This window comes from Rhinoderma darwinii, chromosome 5, assembly GCF_050947455.1.
Source record: "Rhinoderma darwinii isolate aRhiDar2 chromosome 5, aRhiDar2.hap1, whole genome shotgun sequence".
Lineage (NCBI taxonomy): Eukaryota > Metazoa > Chordata > Amphibia > Anura > Rhinodermatidae > Rhinoderma > Rhinoderma darwinii.
This window is the reverse complement of record NC_134691.1, coordinates 63,748,323-63,770,917: the sequence shown is the minus strand read 5'-3', so window position 1 is coordinate 63,770,917 and position 22,595 is coordinate 63,748,323. Positions and strand designations below refer to the sequence as shown.

Below are 22,595 nucleotides of genomic sequence, written 5' to 3'. Positions count from 1 at the left end.
AAGATTAAACAAGATCTGATGGCGTCTATGAATCCTGGAGAGGTTACAGGTCAATTTTATACTTGGTCTTCACATTATTGGATTATGTACAAATTGTGGAAATTCAGTTTTAACAGAAGAAACCCATATTGACAAATTCAACCAGTGCTGAAACAAATTATATTTACAGAAGAATTAAGGAACTATAGAATAACATTAACACATCTACAAGCATTTGAAGTCACAGACATGTCAATGTCTGTAGTAATTATCCCAAGGGATTGTTTTACGTTAGACTATGTGACAGATAAGGGACAAAGCAAGGCTGAATGCTGTGGATTACCTACATTTCAATCATTTTGAAACTATGGAGCAAATATATGAAATTAAAGATTTTCATTGAAACCATAAAATGGGCAGATATTGGTAAAAAAAGAAAACGAACAAAAAAAAACCCATGTTCGAGCAGCTGTCAGGTTGATCATTGTAATTATTTTCTTACAGACAAAGTGGCATTTATGCGTTTATTAATGGCGATCACTTGTGCAAAAGTGACATCAGGAATTGCAGCTATATTGGTTGTCACCTTTTGTCATCAGTTTCTGAGAAACCATGCTGTCATTTTGTCAGCATGTCCAGACCGTTTTACCATAAGGTAACATGAGCAGCTAATTCAAATGTGACAACTAATATCTTTGCACTTCCATTTAGTTTTTCAAAAATGGCTAAAAATCAAACAAAAAAATTTGCAATATCTCTATTAGTAAAACAAGTAATAATAATAATAATAATAATAATAATAATAATAATAATAATAATAATAATAATGAAGAAGAAGAAGAAGTATTCGCTGCTCTACCTTCTGATATACTTATATATGTCAATTTGTACGTGTTTGGTTGGGAAGCCTCTTTTAAGGGATTGCCTGGTTTACAAAACATAAAAATACTGTATTTGGCCATTCTGAGTTAATAGAGGGGAGTGCCTCATTCTAGACCCTAATCTATCAGCCAGAGTGGAGAGTGGCTACAAAGAGGGCCTCTTGTTCTGGAGGACCCAATATGTCTGAGCTTTACATGGACAGTCTATTGTTTTAAATTAGAACTGTTTAATGCTTCAATTCCACTGTGATGGCGCTGTAGGGGAAATTACCACTTGCTACTGTGTTCCCTCATAGATCACAATTGATCACTTCCTTTCTCAGCAGCGTTACACCCTTAAATTATTATTATTGGGGACTATTCTAAAGAAAAAGTATTGGCCACAGCATAGAGCTTTTTTAAATCACATACAAAAAGTTTAGTAATACATTACTATAATAAAAGTAATAAGACTATGGCTGTTTATCATGTTCATTTTATAGTAGGGATGAATTAAAACATACCATGTGTGTAAATTGTTACTTAGCTCTCAAACCATGTGGTTAAAGAAGTATTTTTACTGAATGAATAATGATTACAAATGGTTATTATTTATTAGGTCAGGCCGCTTTGTGAACATTAGATGTCCATATAGTTGTGTTTACACAGTAGATCTAGATTGAGCAGTGGTCTCCAACCTATGGTTCTCTAAAAATTTCATAAGGGATTTTGTTTAAAAATATACCGTTTGTGCATACAGGTTGTGATCATCTATAGAAATATTCTGGAAATGATACTGTCCAGAAATGGCATGGGTGACACTTTTCACCCATGTACAGACATCTTTATACATGTGTCTTGCAATACCTACAAAATAATTGAAAATATGGAACAGTAAATAGGGTTAAAATAATCACTATATTATAGAACATGTAAAACGATGACATCACCACTTACAAAATATTGTTTCATTAAATACTGATACATTTTATATCGATTCAGTGTAATTTAATAGGTTCTCTGATTGTATTTGCTTTAATAAAAAATGTTAATAGACTGTGTTGACAAAACATCTTTTTCCTACATTCGGCGTATGCACCAGTAATGTTCCTGGCAAACATGCCAAGTGCATCCATGTGCTTTTATTTACTCGTCCTATATCAAAAAAGTGTATTTTTAACATATACAGTATATAGATGGTATGCATTGGCAAACCTTATTTTTAGCTACGCTTTTCAATGCAAAGCCACCTGGAAAAGAAAACATATATTGCGTGGTATTTATATTTTTTTGGGAACATATGCAATTGTATGGTATACAGTTGCACACATCAGCAACATAAAGCATAAACGTGATGTGAAAAGAGCCTAATAATAATAATACCACAGGAATAATTTAACACTGTCAGGGCTGTTCATTCTGCCAATCTATTCTTTCACATACTGCTAACTAAACCAATCCTGACAGATTGGTTGCTAGGGATACACTGCCTAATACTGCCGAATAGCTTCCCTAACAGCTACAGCTTTATGTATTTCAAATATTTTTATTAAATGTTTTAAATATAAGAAAAAGATAAATGTAAGGACATCCACAAACAGCACAACAGAGTAACAAGTCAATAAGATGGTTCAACAAAACATGATAGAATAGTAGTAAGTGCTAAAACCACAGTCTTATAAACAGTTGTCATGTCCCTAGTAGTCAGTCTCTTATAACTCAGATACATTGGCACTGAGCTGAGTATGTGCCCACAGATTCACTCTGGTTCTGTACTATGGAGCTGTAGATATTCTGCATGTACCACGGTATGGTGCATCCATTCATCGCATTATTAGGGAATTATTCTTCCTTAGATTCAAGGTTTCTATGGGAGAATACCTCCATAATAAAGCATTCAATGTAAAATGGCAAAAAATTATCTTTATGATTTTGTGAGAAAACCTCTTTATGTAATAAGAGGCATAAGGGGTACAGTATGGATCCAAAGATTTTAACGGGTTTCTATAATACAGGTTCTTACAACTTAGAACTCTTATGGACCTGCAATACAGTCGTGTGCATAAGGCCTTAGATAAGGATGTCCAGAGACAATTATAACTTTTTATAAATTAAAGGGATGAGCTGATCCAGTGTAATGGAATCACCAGTTGAGCAATTCCCCCAGAGTGCAAGTTATAGAATTGCTCTGAAAGCGATTCCCCAAAGGCAGCTGGAAACTGTCAGGAATAAGCGTGCAAATAATCCGCTACCTAAAGTGCGTCACTACTCTGATTAGCAATGCCTAAGGCTACTCTATGGCCTTCACCAGAGCCCACCACAAGGCATGTTGGATTTGGCTGCATAGAACCCAGGTTGCATTAACAGAATACGGTGTTGGACAAGATGTGCAATGCAGGCTATACCAGAATGGAAAACCAGACAAGCCAGAGGGTAAACAGCAACAGAGTTCCAACCAGGAGAGAGTGTACGTCAAAATCAGAAAGCAAAAGGGTTCATCTAAAGACAGAGCTGAGGTCCAGTTCCAAGAGTCCAAATAGTCAGGTGATACAGGGTGTAACCAGGAGCTTGATCAGAAACTGCATACACAAGAGAATCACAAGCAGCAATGAAAGAACGGATCAGACTTAAATACTCCACCCTAGAATCTGATAGGATGAAAACAGAGAAATTAGTTTGGCTCTGCAACTCAACCCAGAGCCGCCTAGAAGCTAGGCTAGTAGTCATGACAACCTTAAAGAATCGGATGTTTCCTAACAGCCAGTTGGTGAAAACACTGCTAGGAGTTACTATCTAATTTTCAACTTGATACATATATATATATATATATATATATATATATATATATATATATATATATATATATTGTGTGCGTTGCTAGTGTGTTTGAGAAAACAGTGATATGCTAATGATGGAGCCATGATTATACGTCACCTGTTTCTTTCCTACTCAGATGTTTCTGTTTATAAAAACAGGTGCCAAGATTCATGTGTGCAGCAACCCATAAAAACCAATCAGTAATTTGTACGACTGGGATGGTGCCAATTAGGTTAATGAAAGCAAATGTTGTATGAGCTGCTTTGGGTTAGAGCTTATGTGCACCTCTCTTTGTAAATCACCACCAGAGGATCAATACTCTCATGCCCTCTGTGACAGCTCTGCCTCCTATGTTATCAACTGTTGTGTGAACAGATTCATTAGCAGTTGTGTTCATCTTCCTAAGTGATTACTTAAAAGAAGGCTAAAAATTAATTAAAATTGCTAAATAGATGCAAAACATATTCACTAAAACACGTTTATGTAACACAAATACAGAATGAAGACTGATCAAACTAGGACGTTCGATAAGATAATGACCATTAAGAAGAAAATTCTGAGAGATGACAGCAATGCAGAAGATGCTGTCACATCAGGGTCACTATGCCAAAGACCCGAGGCTCCCCTGCAGGTCGCATAATCGAGTGGTGTGGAGACACAATGATATGTATTAGTAGTTGCTCACTGTTGTAATAACCTTAGGTGAAGCTATCTAATTTTACAAATTCATTCTTCATGTTATTGTGTATATTCGGTCCTGGGATGTGACATAATTTGTAATTAGACAGTATGGCTAATGTAACAACAGGAATCTACTTACAAACAAAAGGATTGGGCATGTTAAAATTTAACATGCTCAACCCTTGTCTCCCCCAACATCTGCCATCTGGGGAGAGTCGGCCGGTCCCTTTGAAATTGGCAGGTTCAGCCGACATACATCTAATGTGCATAGCCATCGTTACTTTATTAGAGTATTAGACTGATGTCCTTAATTTTTTTTAAGTCTTTAAAGTGACTGATTCTATTGAAGTTAAACTCCTAATCATTTCAGTGGAGATGTGACTGCACATGTATGGCGACCACTGCTCTAAAATACATATTTTGTTGCAGATTTTGCTGGTAATTTCACCCATTGCAAAGCAAAAACTAGAAGAAATCAGCAGCATATCGTTTACAGATGGATTTTAGTCTACATTTCATGTCACTATGACATGTCAGAAATTTGTTGAACGTTTAGTTACCCTTTAATGAAAACCTATACTATAGGTCGATAAAATAATGTTAAAGAGCTACGTTCATAGGTTTTTTATTATTGATGCTCAAAAACAAGCAGACTGTATTTGGATTCCACCCATTTAATTCAGTGTTAAAGCAATCATTCAAAATAAAAAGGGATATAATAAAACCTGCAAAATCCATTATTGATTCTTTAGTCAAACTGCTAAAAATCAATCCTTTCTGACCTTTCAAAAATATATTTTAAACCCATAAATCACACTAAAAGACACAAGCGATACAATGAAATGTAATAACTTATCAAAGATCTCTGCTTACATTGCTGGGGAAGGACTTTGGGGACATCACTCAAAGACTGGATGTTCTCTAAATATTATGTAAGGCATTCTGGGAACATATAATGGCTGCTTCCTGCTGACCTTGCTTTTCTTGAGCAGCTTACAATGGTTAGAAATTTTGTATTTTTCAAAGTAATTTTGTACACATTGTTTTATTTTTTCATTCTAAAGTATATAAATGTATCATAATATTCTTAGAATTTAAATAAATCATTAAATAGTGAAACATCAAAAAATACAGCTGGAAAAACATTGGTTAGTGAATGTTCAGTACATTTCAAGGATATCCTGTCTTTGAATATGCCACTCACTGAGATGGATAAATCCATGTAATTTATGTTAATTAGCATATGTGGTGCCCCCTGAGTCCTCTCAGGTAGTCAAAACTGTTGACAAAGTCACATGACCCACAACACTGATTTCTTTGGAACAGAAATCCTCTAAGGGGTCTAGGGGTGAGGCATGCTTCCTCATTGTTTAGCATTTGGGGTTGGGGGGCATTTTATAGATGCAATTGTACCCACTAATTCGGCTATGATAGGACTTTGAGCAGATTTTGACTTTTGAAGGCTATGGACAGGTTTGCACTTTTTTATATACATTTCATCTTCTTCTTAAATGCAAATAAAAGCAACTTTCTAAATAGTTTTCAAAAAAAATGTCCTACCATTTTTTGCTGTAGAGTCTAGCCAGCTTTTGAACATAGCTGGCTGTGCTGCTGCCTCTGACTTAGATTTGACCGCACACTGCTCTTGGCTGCTGGCGGTCTCTGCTGACATTATCTGCTCTGTTTGCGCTCTCTTCTCTGAGATACCATCAGGAAGGAGGAGGTTGGACACAGAAGAGCAAGCTGAATAAGAGTATAGGAAGGGAGGAGAAAACATGCAAGGGGAGTGGGAGCTTGGATCACACAATCTGTAGATAAGGATGAGAGGAATCCCACAGGCTGTACTGTATCCTAGTGTACATAGGGAGAAAAGCACACATGGCAGAAACTGCATGTGGAGAAGTGAGAGATCACACAGTGACAAGACAAAAAAGATCACACATGGGCTGTATAAGTGTCTATAGAAGGAGAAAGCAGTACAGGGATGAAGCTGTGTTGATACATAAGAGGCAGTGAAGACAGCAGCATCCTGAATTCACTGTCCTCACATCCAGCATGTATTACTTGGAGGGTCATGACCACATGAGAAAAGTCTGATATTCTGAAAATTAATGAAAGAATGAAGATTGCAGCCTGAAACTTGATGCAATCTTTTAACTCAGGGTAGACACTAACATATGTAAAAATCAAAATGTGCATATAGCCTTTAAATGGAGTTTTAGACTGTAGGTTACCAGGAAAATAATGGAAATTGCATTGTATTGTCATTAGTGCTTTAAAGTTTGCCATAGCATTTTTCCTAATATGCTTTGAAAATAATGTACAAAAATAGTAATATAACTAATAAGTCAATGACATCAAGTTCAATCAAAATCAGAATATTTTTTATTCAAGTTAACAAAAATGCAAGAATTTCTCATCCTCATTTCATATCCAAATGTACTTAGTATATCCTGTTAAAATATAAATTGTCATTGCCATTTATGTAAAACAGGAAAGTAGTAATAATTAAATTGTTAAAGACTGATGTATCAATGGCTGCTCAAGAACCTGTCCACCATCAGTAGTATTATTTACCTTCATACAGGATAATTAGTAAGGTTGTGGTATGGTGGGATGAAAGGAACCCTTCAGTTTCTCACATAGGAATTCATGGTCAATATTCACTTTACATAACAAAGGTAACTGGAGAAATGTTTCAATGATATGTTATGATGAGTAATATAAGATTATAGAATTAATTTGTGTATTTATACATTAAATATTATAAAAATATAATTGTATAATAGTTCATATCCACCATAGTAACAGTCAGACACCTGGGAGAGAAGACAGGAGCCCTACATTACCATATCTGTCTTCTGATTTACAGAATTACTCCTTCCTCCATTGGACCTGGTGATCACATTACCAACCACATGAGTAAGAGTGCCCTCTGCCGGTGACTAAGAAAGAGGGCTATTTTACCTGTAATTACAGCTCCTATGGTGACCTAAGTTCAATTCAGTAGAGCGGGGCTACTAGACTTCAGATGGAATATGGATGTTAGAAACCAGCCTAAATCCAGCGCTAGATGTTTGTTGGATAGTGCTGGTTATCATCAGTAATTTATTAGAATGTAAAAACTTATTTTTAGGGTCAGTTATATTAAATACAAGCCTTTGCAGCTGAGCCCTTATTGAACCATGGGCCCAATTTTCATAACTTTCAAGCATGGGATATCCCTTTTGTTTCAAAATTGCAATACGTGTGGGGCTCTGGTCCAAGAAGGGTATCTTGTTTTTGGCCATAATATTCTTGAACTTGATACTGCATTATATCAATGTCTAGTATGGTCTATAGTCTTGTTTTCCCTTAATAAGGTACATTGCTTTATTTTCTTGAACCATTTTCTTTGGCTTTTATACATTTTACAGTGGATTATTTACATTATTTCAATATATGAATTTTTTTGGCCATTCACATCTATAGTAATATGCTGTTACCCTCCCATGGGTTGTTCTCCTTATGATGGGAGTTTGCCTTGTCATTTTGTGTGGCTTTAAGTGGTTTTAAACTTCTTATGTGTCAAACCACCTAAATGAAGGTTTGCTTTTGTCTTTTTCTGCTGCGTCTTCTGAGGATTTTTTTCCCCTGCAATATGTGAAATCAGAAGGATATTTTATTAGAAAAGACCCAATTTTTGTTTTCCTCATTAGTCTTGATTTTGGTCAAATAAAACCTTCCTATTCCCATTAGTGGAGTTGTATTTCAGATATCTTACATGCTCTTTACATGCTACAATTCTGGTTATAATGGTGATTGGCAGACAAAGATTTTTAAGCACGTCAGATTATTTTTCTGGCAGATAAGAAAGAGACAAATTTGAAATTGACGCATATAAATTTTAATTGGTATTGGTTTTATTGGATAGAAATTCAACAAAACTCTCTGCATTTGAAGTATCCTAAAGCGAGCTATACACATTAGATAAATGTCAGAACTTGTCAATTTCGTCCCCGACAGTAGATGTCAATGGAAAGAAGTATCAGGCATGTTTGATTTCCTTTGTTCCCGTGGAAGATGAGTCACTGCCATAAGGGTCTGGCAGTGGCATATTCCACTCTCCCCAGTGAAATTAACATTCATGCTCAGCTATTACATGTGTATGGTCGCCTTAAGAACATTTTTTTTTATATTTCATTAACCAGCTATGTCCAGTCTAAATACACATTGCTAACATTGGATTAGATTGCCATAACTGTAGATGAGAGGAGATTAATTTCGATGTCTGGATATGGGGTGATAAATTCTGGATTGTATGTTAACATAATAGTTGGAAATAATAAAATTGCATCTGTTAACCATTTTATTTGAGCACTCGGCCCTCTTGAAATATTAGGAATATTATGAAGAACTTTCTATCATGATAAAGTGTTATGACTGTTCGTCTTATTACCCTCCGTACGGTACTGAACCACATCACGTCGACCTTCTTGCAGTATAATTCAGCTTCAGGTTTCATTTAATTTAGTGATATCTTGTATTTTCTGGCAGTAACTTCATTATATTAGTAAAGCTAAGAGCACAGAGCTCACATTGAAATGATATCTGCCTCTTGCTGCCTGATGCAGCTTTATAATCAGATTCATGTTCTATCACCAAGAGCATTTTGTGAAAATAATGAGATTCTGCAATTCTATCTAAACTCCTTTCTTCAGATCGTATAAAACATGAAGCCTGGTAAATGACATATCTGGGTTAACCTGAGGGATTGTGGCGCAGCTTTCTCTCACTGTGTGTGCCCTCAAATTGATTCCCTGGGTATTTATGAACTGGATGCTGCAATAAGAGGTCTGATTCTCCCGCTAATAAGGAAAGACAAATTTCTATAATTCAAAACTAATTTTCAGATCTTTTAGCAACAACACTTTTGCTATATATTCTGTAATATTGTTTTTTATTTTATTATTAGAATGACTGCACACTTCTACTTTTATATTCTTTATATTACCAAGTAATTTTAGTACCATTCTTGATACTACCACTACATATAGAAATATATTTTTCAAATGGTCCCTGTTAAGCTGGTCATGTATATAAGAGCAAATGACTCATCTAAACCACCCATTAAGGTTAAATTCATACCACGTCTGTGGTGTACTGTCGGCATATACATCAGTAAAATCTTAGCCAACGTGCCTACAGAGTTTAATAGGGCAAACGTATGCCAAAATGTTGTCCTTTTGGCATAAGTTTGGCCTGCATATGCCACAATCCCACAGCCACAACTGCATAGAAACGTGCAGTTGATGTACTTTTACTATATACAATGCAACTGCATGCAAAAAAGATATATACCGTATGGTGTATTTAACTGTATAGGCATCTATACGTTCAGTGGGACCAGTTTAAGCGGTCCCACTAATCGTAAACATCAAACGTGGTGTGAATTTAACCTAACATCTTGACCACAGCTTGATCAAACATTATTGAGGCAATAGCATCTGCCAGACATCTCTGCTTGTCTATGGGGAAAACAATAGAATTAGGCAGGAAATGCCGGACCTGTTTGGAAATGTTTCTCCCAAAATCAGATGCCTCAAGTTCCATAACCGTCCTCATAGACATTAGAGTGTTGGTTAATCCTGATGGTTACAAGGTTGTCCTTAGTCTATGGCTGTGGTCTAAATGCTAAACTACCAATGCATTACACATGCTACATGGATTGAAGCAGTATAGATGGGACGCATGTGTGCCTACCCCATATACACATATTTTATACTAATATCTGTTTTACCTTTCATAATTACTATAATGTGCCATGTTAAATTAGAGCAAATATTTTTTGTATTGGTTCAAATTTGTAAAATGTTAATAACAATAATAATAATTATTAGATTCTGAAACTTGCTACCCTAGAAAGTTTTAATCTGTAGGTCTGAATATAATATAAAATAGAAGAGCCGGTTGCCGTAGTTCAAGTGCAAACTTTGCCTTTTTTGTAAATAAAACAATGTGTCCAGCATATACTCGCCAAATTGTTTCAACTTTAGAGGTTGGTTTCCTTAAAGAATTTTTATAAGACCATTTCACGTTGGGGAAAGGATGAGTGCAATGTCCTTACAGACAAGAAGTCCAGATAATTCCTTCCCCAATGAGAACTACTTCATTAAATACCTGTACTTGAAATTATTAGCAGATATTTTTCTAAGCTTTAAGTTGCCGCGTTTAGTTGTAGTGCTCCTTTAAGTGTTTTACGTTCCATTTCACTAGTTCAATAGTATTGGTCTATCATGTGAGGAACATACAAATAATGGTTATGACTAGTACTATGAAACTATACTGCTTAGCACCTGTATTCACCTATAAACTCCAAGGGAGCAGTGCATCTAAAGCACTATTAAAAATGACACCGGAGCTAGTGGAAATCATGTCGCAGAAACAAGTACCATTGATATGAATGGCCCATTGATTAGAAAATTGTCTAAGACTCCCAGAAATCTGTGTAGAGTTCCAAAGGGGTTTGGCCACTTTATGGTTGTAGTCATCAGTGGAGGTCCAAGCTCAGGAAATCCACCAATGCTAATCTTCTGAAATGTCTCTACGATAGATTAGAAAATCACTTTTAGGTGGATGTTCTCTGAAGCCAGGGGCTATACAACAACCATGATGCAATGCAACCTTAATGTTTCTCTACGACCAGTTGGACTTTTTGTGACTGATGGAATAGTCTTGTTTCTTATCGGGAAACATTGAGGTTGTGTCACAGTAATCCCACTATTTTAATCATAGCATTATTACTGTAAAACAAATGTGCATATTTGATATCAATGTAGAAAATGTTACTGGATTTTATTCCCTGTATGAAATAATTAATACCACAGATGTGGGTTCTTTAAGAATGGCCTAAAAAATTTGCCTTAAACCACAATTTTATTCTACAACAGAGAAGATGGGGAAATAAATGTTTGACTCGTCTTGATTCCAACTAAAGTACAGTATAAAGTAATAATGGAATATTTTACCAGATGATGATGTGCCTTGTAAACGGAAGGGAGCATATGGACATCTCTAGGTGTTCACTCATACTGTGATAAGTACTTCAGCAGATTAGTATGAGCCTTCTGTCACTCACAGCCCCCATTGTGTGTCTTATTATCTGGTACATGGAGTTTCTACATCAGCTGCCTTTATTATTAGGACAGCATGGGTGGTATTTATTTTGATCATAAAAAGTATTATTTTTCTTCTTATGCTTATACCGTGCGTTCATTTAACATCCAATAACCTTGTTTCTAACAGTCTTATTTCTCCTGTCAGTCTCTGTTCATTCCTCCTATTATAGGGATTTTCTGCATCAGACAAACCCTGATGTGAGAAGCGTCCCCTGATGATAAGCTGATCACAGGATGCCCAGAACCCACAGCGATTAGCTGTAATTAGTAGCAACAGTTCAATTCCTCTGTAGCGCCTCCAAAGGAAAAATTAGGCATAACACAGTCTCTTTGAAATCAATGAGTTGTCCGTATAATGCATGGACATACCGGGTCCTAGCTGCTCCCTGTTCTGGGGACATTTTATGTAGATATACATATATATACATATATAAACAGGTCAGTCAGTGTGTTTGGTGTAACTTTATAATTAGTTTTTATTAAAAAAAAATTTTACTTTTTGAGATACAGCTGCTATGTATTCTCTATACAGAGCAGCTGTATCTTTTGCTATGACCTGAATCTGTCAGTCCCGCGGTCCTGATGGGCTCAGTGTCAGTGGGTCCCGCATGTCTCTGACATACAGGATCCATCTGTAATCTATCACATCTAAGTTATGAATAACAGGTGGATCATGCGTGTCAGAGATCCGCTTTCACCAAACCCGTCAGACGGGAACAGAAATTAGTGCTACATACAGCTTCCTTGTATAGATAATATAGAGCAGCTGTATATCAAAAAGTAAAAACTATTTTTAATAAAGACTAATTAAAAAGTTGCACTAAATACACTGACTGGCCTGTTTATATTTATATATTTATATATAAATATATATATATATATATATATATATATATATATATATATATATATATAATGGCCATCGAAGGTTTACATAGCCTTTAACTATTAATAGGGTACTTGACTTCTAAATAGGGTATAGGGTATTTGTTTGAGAATGTGGTTTCCAAACCAGACAACCCCTCTAATCAGATGTTCTTACTGTTATTAGTATCTGAGAAGCGTTTTCATGCAGTGACCTGTCTAGTTGTCTACTTATATAAATGAGTACAATACTTGTGTCATCTTGTATAGCTCACACTTAATCCCACATACAAATGGATGATGTTTTTTTACCTAATGTAACTGTCCTGTTTGAAAGTGCATCACACAGTACCCTATGAGATGGGAAATATAGTCAAATAAAGCTCTAGGCATGACAAGGAAACAGGGCCCACTGGACAATACGAATTAAGGACCCTTTCCTCACCAGACTACTGTACCCCAGCCTTCCCTTTGTACATTAATGTAAGTTAATGTACATGGTATCTGTTAGTATTATCATTTACCTTCGGAGTAATTTATTTCAGAAAATGCCATATTAATGTATTTTAGTAAAGGGTAATGTCCACAGCAAAGGTTTCAGTAATTACATTTAATATCCATAACCCTACAGTGCGCTCCGCAGAGGAAAGGGCTAGTATTGCGGTCACCTCATTCTCCACAGCATTGTATGATTAGTAATGTTCAGAGCATGACGGAGGGTCAATGTCAGCTACCTGTCATACATGATGTGATTTACTGGTTGGAGGTAACATTGACAAGTCAGTCTGTAAAGAATGAATATAGCACTGCAGACAGAACAGTTTAATGCCATGAGCACTTCCATTGAAGGGGATAGACAGAAGCTCTTAGGAACATAGGGTACCCAGTGTTACATCCATCCCATGATCCACCAATAGAGGAGAAAAGCTGAGGTCAATAGAGGTTCAGATTCCAATCTAGCACCCCTGTCCTTGATATAGGCACAGGTCCCAGAGCTGGGACATGCATCTATATCCACAGGACATGCCATAAATGTTTAAGTTGGGAATAAGCCTTTAGGGACCAATAATTATTTTAAGATATTTGTTTATCATCATAGGACTTATTGAATAACTTTTATTATTTGATAGGTGGGAGATATGGAAAAAAAAGGAGGTATGGAAAAAAAAAATCAATTCCGCCATTTTTTTTTTTGTACAGCTGGTTTGGGTTTTTTAAAAAAAAATTTTTTATGTCACTTCATATAATAAATTAAAAAAATATTCTTGCCATGTTCCATCACATGGAATATTACGGAGGAGAATGCAGGGCTCTAGGGAGACACCATACAGTGGCACATGGAGTGAATACTGCTCCGTAACGTGTAATCATAGGGATGCTCTACTTGATTTATGACGTTGCTGTGTGCATGAGGACTTAATAGGAAAAAAGCAAACATACATTTGGCAAAACACAATATATTCTAAGAGAGACAGAAATAGAAATGAAGGTCTCATAAATGCTTTAGGTTAAAAACAGACATTTTTTTCCATGTATAGAAATAAAAACATTTACCCTTATTTTAGTTCATCGCTTAATAACATAATACTTTAGGAAAAAAGTTAATCCCTAAAAGTTGCCTGACAGATGCCTCAGTTAGAGGTTTCCTTATTGAGGAAAATATTTCACTCCTCCGATAAGAATTGTAAACAGGAATATATTTTGTTTGAAGTACCAGACGTTTGCCTAAGGTAACCCTGATCTGCGCTAAACCATGTAGTGAAACAAGCATGTACCGTAGTTGATTTTTCTTTCTATACTAATCACCAAGTACTGATTATAGAATATACATATATATATATATATATATATATATATATATATATATATACTTATAAACTTAACAGTGTTTTCCATTTTAGAATCTTTTTCAGATTTAATTAATTATTTCCAGTTTATTTTAATTTATCTGACGGGACCATTGGGTCATCGAATTGTTTATAATAATAGAGCTCATTTTAAAAGGCTCTAGATTTTCTACAGGTTGGCAATTTTATTTTATCTTAGGTGGAGATTAACCCTTATAATACAAAAAGAAAAAATCACAGCTTAAGGGCACGTTCAGACGTGGCGGAAGTTTTCCACTGCAAATGTTGGTGCAGATTTGGGGCAATTACGCAACGAATCTGCACCAACATTTGCATATTTGACAGGTAATTCAGATATTACAGATATCACAGCGGACTTGCCACAGATTTCAGTTTTTGCATTGCAAAGGCTGAAATCCGCAGTGAAATTCCTCTTCTCCGCAATGGGAAGAAAATGCTGCAGAGGGAAAAATCTGCACTGCAGCCTGATTTCCGCACAGTAAGGGCATGGCTAGACGTGGCGGAATTGCTCTGGAATTCCTCTGCGGCCAGTCTGCTGCGGAAATCCGCAGCGGACATTTTCTCTATTGGTTTCCACACCTTTTTAGTTAGGTTCGTGCACACGTGGCGAAAAACTCCGCTGCGGACCATAGGCTGCGGTGCAGAATTTGGTGTCCGCAGCATACTCTGGCTGTTGCGGACGTGTAACGGACTCATTGCGGAATTTCTCCATTGACTTCAATGGAGATTCAAAATTCCGCAATGAAATCCGCAGATGTTATGTGTGATGCGTTGCGTATTGGTTTTACGAACAGGATATTTCTTCATTCTGGCTGGACCTATGTATTTCTAGGTCTATAGCCAGAATGAGATGAAATGTTTTAAAAGACAGCAGGAAGTACTCTTCTGAATACGCAACCGCTAATCCGCAGCAATTTACTGCACATTTTAGGCAAAGCCGCAACAGAATCTGCAACGCAGATTATGTGCAGCATTGATGCAGACAGTGTCGGCACAAATACGCCACGTCTGGCCATGCCCTTATTTTCTGCAATGTCTGAACTAACTTTCCTAAAAATGTATAGAAACAAATGTAAAAAACGGCCACTGGAGAATTCCACTGCGAACTGTCCGCAGCGGAATTCAACAGCAATTCCGCCACGTCTGAACGTGCCCTTAGACCAAGCCCAACATTTAACACATGATCTATAGCACTGAGGGCCTTGTGACAAAACAAATCCCATGCAGCACTGTCATTCAGATATGGGGTGGGTGGGTTATCTAGGGCATTAAGTGTAGGGTGTACATGGGTTGATTTGGGAGCTTCAAAATACATGATCCAGGAGGAGGCATTCGTTTTGATCATAAAAAGTTCCTCCCTCCTTGGTATATGCTCAGGTTATCATGTAGGACTAAACATAAATCAGTGGTGTAAACAAAGGCTACAGAGTAAAAAGTATTTCGTTACAAAACAAGACATGATAGTTTTTTATTCATTTATTTACTGGTTTTTTTTTAGTGTAATATATTCATATAGTCCCAGTCACCAATGGAGCTCACAATCTAAACTTACTAGGTGCAATGTCTTTGGAAGGGAATAAGTATATTTTTGAATTCACAGTCTGCCATTTAGAAGTGAATACAAAAATAGTTACCTCTATTACTATTAGGCCTCATTTACACGAGCGTATTATACGCGCGTGCGACGCGCGTGCTTTTCACGCGTGTCGTACGCACCTATAATAGTCTATGGGGCTGTTTAGACGATGCGTGAATTTTGCGCTGCGTGAGTGCGTTGCGTAAAACTCACGACATGTTCTATATTCTTGCGTTTTTCACGCAACACGCACCCATTGACTTCAATGGGTGCGTGAAAACAACGCATGCCACACGGACGGTCCCGCGTTGCATGCGCGAAAATCACGCAAGAGCTGTCAAAAGGATGAATGTAAACAGAAAAGCACCACGTGCTTTTCTGGTTACAAACATCCAAACGGAGTGTCAAATTAGAGATGAGCGCACCGAACTTCACCGGGTTCGGCCGAACTCGTTTTGACCGAACCCGGCAAAAAATGTTCGGGTACGCGACGTCAGGAGACAGTCACTGCCCACGGTGCTCAAAGACTTAAACTGTTTCAGCACCATGGACAGTGACTTGCGATCACAATATACATATACGTGTAAAAAAAAACAGAAGTTCGGACTTACCGATAAGTCCCGGCTCCTTCCTCCAGTCCGACCTCCCGGGATGACAATTCAGGCCAAGTGACAGCTGCAGCCAATCACAGGCCAAGCACAGGCTGCAGCCAATCACAGGCTGCAGCGGTCTCATGACCTGCCGCGTCATCCTGGGAGGTGGGGCCGGATGACAAGAGAGGGACGCGTCACCAAGGCAACGGCCGGGAGACCGGACTGGAGGAAGCAGGCAGTTCATGGTAAGTTTGAACGTCTTTTTTTATTCACAGGTTGGGGTATATTGTGATCGGCATTCACTGATGAGGGTGCTGAAAGAGTTACTGCCGATCAGTTAGCTCTTTCAGCACCTTGGACAGTGACGGGCGTCGACTACCTCATCTCTATGATGGCGGCTGCGTGAAAATCACGCAGCCGCGCATCATACACGGATGACACACGGAGCTGTCAAATGCCTTTTGCGCGCGCAAAACGCAGCGTTTTTTGCGCGCGCAAAACGCACACGCTCGTGTAAATCCGGCCTAACTCTGGCATCCAGTAAGTGCGTTATCTTTATTCATAGGTGGAATCCAGTTTTAGGAAGATAATGTAGGCATTACGTTTAACACCAGTTTCCCCGTTTATTGTCACGTTGCTATGTTAAAGGGTTTTGCTGTGGTCCATTTAAGCACCTTTTTCAGCATTTTTGTTTTTATAATGCAATTTAACTGAAAGCGTAGAGAAGACAAGGTGAAGACTGATGGGAATTGATTAATTAGTGATGAAACAATCTGTCTGTATGTAACGTACGATGTAGCCATACAGATGGAGCACAGAGCAGTGTCGTTTTTGGATTGCTAATTATGGGAAAAAAGGAGTTCTGCCAAACACTGCACTAATATGTATCCCATCTGTCTACTGCTAGCAGCTTCAATCATAACAAGTAATCCGGGCTGTTAATAATATGCAGTCTTTTTCCGTCGTCTTGCCGAGCCAATATTAGTTTTATATTTAGCGTAAGATATAGTTTTGCTGGTTTCTGCTGATTACAGGAATCGCAGATGTTACATTTTCTTTATTTTTAGGATGTTTTCAATGAAAACTGTGCGTAATTTCACTTCCCCATATAAGCAATTTAGAGATCAATTTTCACTCAAAGTTAAAAATCAAGCTAGGAAAGAGTTAAAAGGTCAGCTAAATGACATTGCCAGTTGCCCCACTGTTGGAAATGTAGCGGCATTGTTGTATGTAGTCATTTCTCATCACTTAAAAGGTATATCCACCTATGACCACCTTATTACACTTTGTATATAATCTACAGAAAAAGTTTTAGTAACTTGGAAAATACATTATATTACTTACTGTGTGTTTTATTGATCCTGAGGAATAGCCTGGAATTTAGTCCAGAGCCGCATTTACAATTTTGCTGATTCTTCTAAGAAACCGTTGCTAAGCATGTCATCAGACACAGCAACAACCTGAGCTCCGCAGTCCGCAGTGGAATTCTGCAGCAGCCGTTTTTTACATTTACTTCTATACATTTTTAGGAAAGTTAGTTCAGACGTTGCAGAAAATAACTGTGCGGAAATCAGGCTGCGGTGCAGAATTTTCCCTCCGCAGCATCCTCATGATGTTGGGGAGAAGAAGCGGAATTTCACTGTGGCTTTCAGCATTTGCATTGCAAAAACTGAAATCTGTGGCAAGTCCGCTGTGATATCTGCAACGTCTGAATTACCTGTCAAATATGCAAATGTTGGTGCAGATTCGTTGCGTAATTGCCCCAAATCTGCACCAACATTTGCAGCGGAAAAATTCTGCCACGTCTGAACATGGCCTTAATGGGATCATTTGTTTTTCCCACATCCGATTACTGTATGGTGGCCAAAATTTAGATAACCAGAGAAAACTTTGTAAAGACTTTGAATCCGCAAGGAATGTTGGGAGATTTCAGCTATGAAGTTTGCAGAATTGTTACTGCAGTATAGAAATAGTAAAATAATGTTCAAAAGTGAACAACAAACATACATTTTAAGGTTTATTTAGACATTCAGATAATGTGCATTTGTTGTAATAATCTGAGCATCCAAGGCAGCAAAACAGGCATTTCAAGTATTCATGTACTTAGATATTAACATCTGTCAGCAGCAGCAAGCCTGCTTGTTGATGGTTTCCAAGTGACAAAAGAAGATTATATAGAAAATGTTAAACAAAGGTGGCATTTCATCTCCTTACCCTTTTTATATGTGTATGGGTATTATTCTAAAGATATATTTTCTAGTATATCCTTGTAACTAAACTGCAGTTCTGACTAATAAGTGATGCATTTTTCCTTGATTATTGCCTTTTTTAGACATTATGTGCAGAACATGTCAGATAAAGCAGTAGCTATAGATTCTGTGTTTTTTTTGTGTTTTCTCATAGCTTAGTACGTTTCTAGAAAACTGGTACTAATGTCATAATCATCACCCATCGTTTAAAGAGGACCTATCTCCTGGAATGGGGCATCTGTTTTATTTGAAAAACCATTAGCCCCTTAAGAGATTAATATTTTACTAAACATATAATGATATGACTCTCCGCAGAAGTCGGATCCCAATCTTCCTAGTAGGGGTATCCTGGTATCCCCTGCATCTTCCCACATCTCCCCATGGTAGCAACCAGTCTCAGAACGTGATATCTCGCTGGTTATCGCAAGATCTAGAGCTAAAGTTAATATATTATTGCAGCAGTTATCGATCAGCCACAAATAGGCCAATACTCACTCCTGGATGCAACAATTACAAATGTCGCAAATTTAGACAAAAGTATTAAAAAATAGAAATGATTCAAAAACATCATTATTATTTATAATTCAGTGTTTTTTGCCTACATGGATTCTGACACAAAATTTCTGTTTTAGGATCCATCCATCCAATCATCTTGTTGCTGGTTGTTCTTCTTTTCCCACCAGCTCTTCTAGATATAACAGTCTTTTCTAGCAAATGACGTCCTGTCATAATATAATCATTACGTAGCTTTATCAATTCTGAACCACCCCACCCCTAATTTACTGGTGAATCATTATGCAAACAATTTACTGGGAACTTTTAAAAAAAAAAAAACATTAAAGGGCCCTCTTAGGGCACGTTCAGACGTGGCGGAATTTTTCCGCTGCAAATGTTGGTGCAGATTTGGAGCAATTACGCAACGAATCTGCACCAACATTTGCATATTTGACAGGTAATTCAGACGTTGCAGATATCACAGCGGACTTGCCACAGATTTCAGTTTTTGCATTGCAAAGGCTGAAATCCGCAGTGAAATTCCGCTGCTTCTCCGCAACAGACAGTGCACGCTGCGGAGGGAAAATTCTGCACCGCAGCCTATGGTCCGCAGCAGAGTTTTCCGCAATGTCTGAACTAACTTGACAAAAAAGGTATTGAAACAAATGTAAAAAACGGCCGCTGGAGAATTCTACAGCAATTCCGCCACGTGTGAATGTGCCCTTAGTTGTTTTTAATTCTGCCAATAAAATTTCTGTATATTATTGAAGTTTATCAAAACACAGAAAGAAGAGAGCTTATAGCCAGGAATATATATCAAACGTACAAATTTTATTAACATATACAGACAGACAGTCATATAAAAATATATGTATATAATACAATATAATGTAAGGACAAGACTCTAGTAAAAAGGTTCAAGGAGCAGATACCGGCATTGTTGGTGTACAAGCTGGGTTGGCTATATTGTCACAAAGACAAATCCTCTCAGGTATACTAAAGAGATCCCTCATATGGAAAGTAGTGGAGTTAAATGAACTCAATAAAAAGTAACAGTGTTACATAGACTCCATTATTAAGTATAACACACAAACAAGGGGATTCCAGTTATCTTAATCAGGTTATTGGTGAGAGGATACATTGGACAAAGGCTTACCCATAATTTGTTAGAATTGCAGTCCGATAGGAACTCCAGCACAAAAGCCCCAACGCACGTTTCGCTATTATATTGCTTCCTCAGGGGGAGCCTTTGCATTGCTAAAGCTAAAATCCTCAGTAAAATTCCGCTGCTTCTCCGCAACAGACTGTGCATGCTGCGGAGTGAAAATTCTGCACCGCAGCCTAAACTTTGCACTATTATTTTCCGCAAGTTCTGAACTAAGTTACCTAAAAAGGTATAGAAACCAATGGGAAAAAAAGTTGCTGCAGATTTCCACTTCATACTGTCCGCAGCGGAATTAAACAGCAATTCCTCCACGTCTGAACGTGACCTAAGGCTTCATGTAGTTACATATTACCAACCCTAGCTACTCTGAGTACTGTCATGTAGTTCCTCCGAAACTATAACGTCTAGGGGAGAAAACCTCGTAATGCTGCATGCCACTCTTTTTTTCCCAGTATCTATGAGAAAAAAACCTCTGTTTTTTCCCATGTGAAATCAGAGGGGCATGGGTCCATAGCTTTCCATAGGCTGTGTACATGAGCACTAATACTGAATTATAGGTATGTGGTTTGAAAGTCCGCATTTTCATAATATGCAATATAACAAAATTAAACCTATGTAATATGTAAGAAAGAAAGTGCTCAATATTTTGTTTCCTATAAATGGGTTTTATAGATTTAATAGACTTAATATTTCTTCTTTTTCTTTTCCAGCCTACAAAGAAAAAATGAAGGAGCTGTCTATGCTCTCTCTAATCTGCTCATGTTTCCATTCTGAGCCCCGAAACATCAATGCGTACACATTTGACGGTAAGACTTATAAATAGTGTCATGAGAGGCATTAATGGTGCATTAATGGGGCATAATATTGTTGTTGTACAACTCGCTAGGCATTTTACAAATTTTTCTCTTCCCAATTCCACTTCATGCCTGGAGTACATGTATACCAATAATACGCGGCAGCAAATGTTACACTTTTTGAAACTGTTGGTAAAGGCATAAAACACATAAATACATTATTATTATTATTATTATTATTATTATTATTATTATTTGGAGCATGCCATGTACTCCATTTTTTTGGCCACCTTATGCAAAAGAATTTTGACAAATCTCTCTTTCTCCAATACTTCATGGAAATTCTGAGGCATGAGGAGTAGGTGCTATCGGAATCTTACAAATCACTGTAAATGTAATCACTAGAAGGTCTGGCAATTAAATCACCCATCTAAACCCGCCTCTGTACCACGTGCCTACGATTACAATTGCATCGCAATATCAAGGAACCCCCACATATAAACACATGACATTCAAATTTTAGAAGACCATTAGCGAAAGTTGCTTTTGGGAGAAATCGTTGAATCGTACACATTATCGATATGTGTAAAGGCACCGTAATACTCACCCCGATATATCATTTTTCTGTACATATTGCTTCAAAGTAGATTGTGTTCAGAGTTTTTCCGGGTCACATTCATCTTAGTTTCTTGCTCCAATTGTTTCCATCCCAAGTGACTTAATTTAGTTTGTCATACAGAATATGGCAAGTGGGAGCCATTGGCATTATCTTTATATTCACTGTGAAAGTACAGATGTAACAGCACACAAAACGACTCGTAAGGAATCTCTAATATCTTGCCAGATAACTAGAAGCAGCTCTATACAATATATGTGTTAGAACAGGCACACGGCACAGTACCGGATACTCCACACTGCAGCTTTTAGTACATTCATTTAATTAAGTTACAAAATCTTACATATATAGCAGCGCTGAATCGGTCATTTAACTTTTTAGGGCAGTATTTATCTCTGCAATATAGTTATATATTGGGATAAGATAATCTAGTGGGTTTGACTAAAGTTCTATGTAAAACCAAGACAACGTGTTTTACTGTAAAAACTCATCACACTGCTCTTTTCACACTATATTTTGCAGTGTCTGTCAGATATACGCATTCGGAGCATTCCCCAAAGTATACTTCCATCCATAGGGTCCATTGTAAAAACTACACTGAGCGGGATTCTTTTTTGACTAGGTGCCCCTGTGTTGAATAGTGCAGTCTGCTGTGCTATTCCATAAAACAGATAAAAGTTATACCGCCGTATACAAGCCCAATTAGACCAAAGGGACACTTGAATGGAAGTCTTTGGGTACTTCTAAATTTTGCACTGGAAACTTTTCCCATGCATATGGCAAATTGAAACTGCAAACAGTGTGAAAGTGGCATTACTGATCCTAAATACAACTTGCTGATATTTTACAGAAACCATTAGAAACAGTACTGTCAAGGCAAT

The 22,595-nt window shown here is 37.3% G+C and overlaps 1 protein-coding gene across 1 annotated transcript in view; it reads left to right on the top strand.

Annotated features, from left to right (window-relative positions):
- Positions 1-22,595, top strand: part of STMN2 (stathmin 2) — a 34,697-nt gene that overhangs the window by 6,975 nt on the left and 5,127 nt on the right. Inside the window, exon 2 of the mRNA XM_075826096.1 lies at positions 21,015-21,110. Coding sequence (XP_075682211.1) covers positions 21,015-21,110 — 96 coding nt within the window. The remainder of the gene's footprint in view (positions 1-21,014; positions 21,111-22,595) is intronic.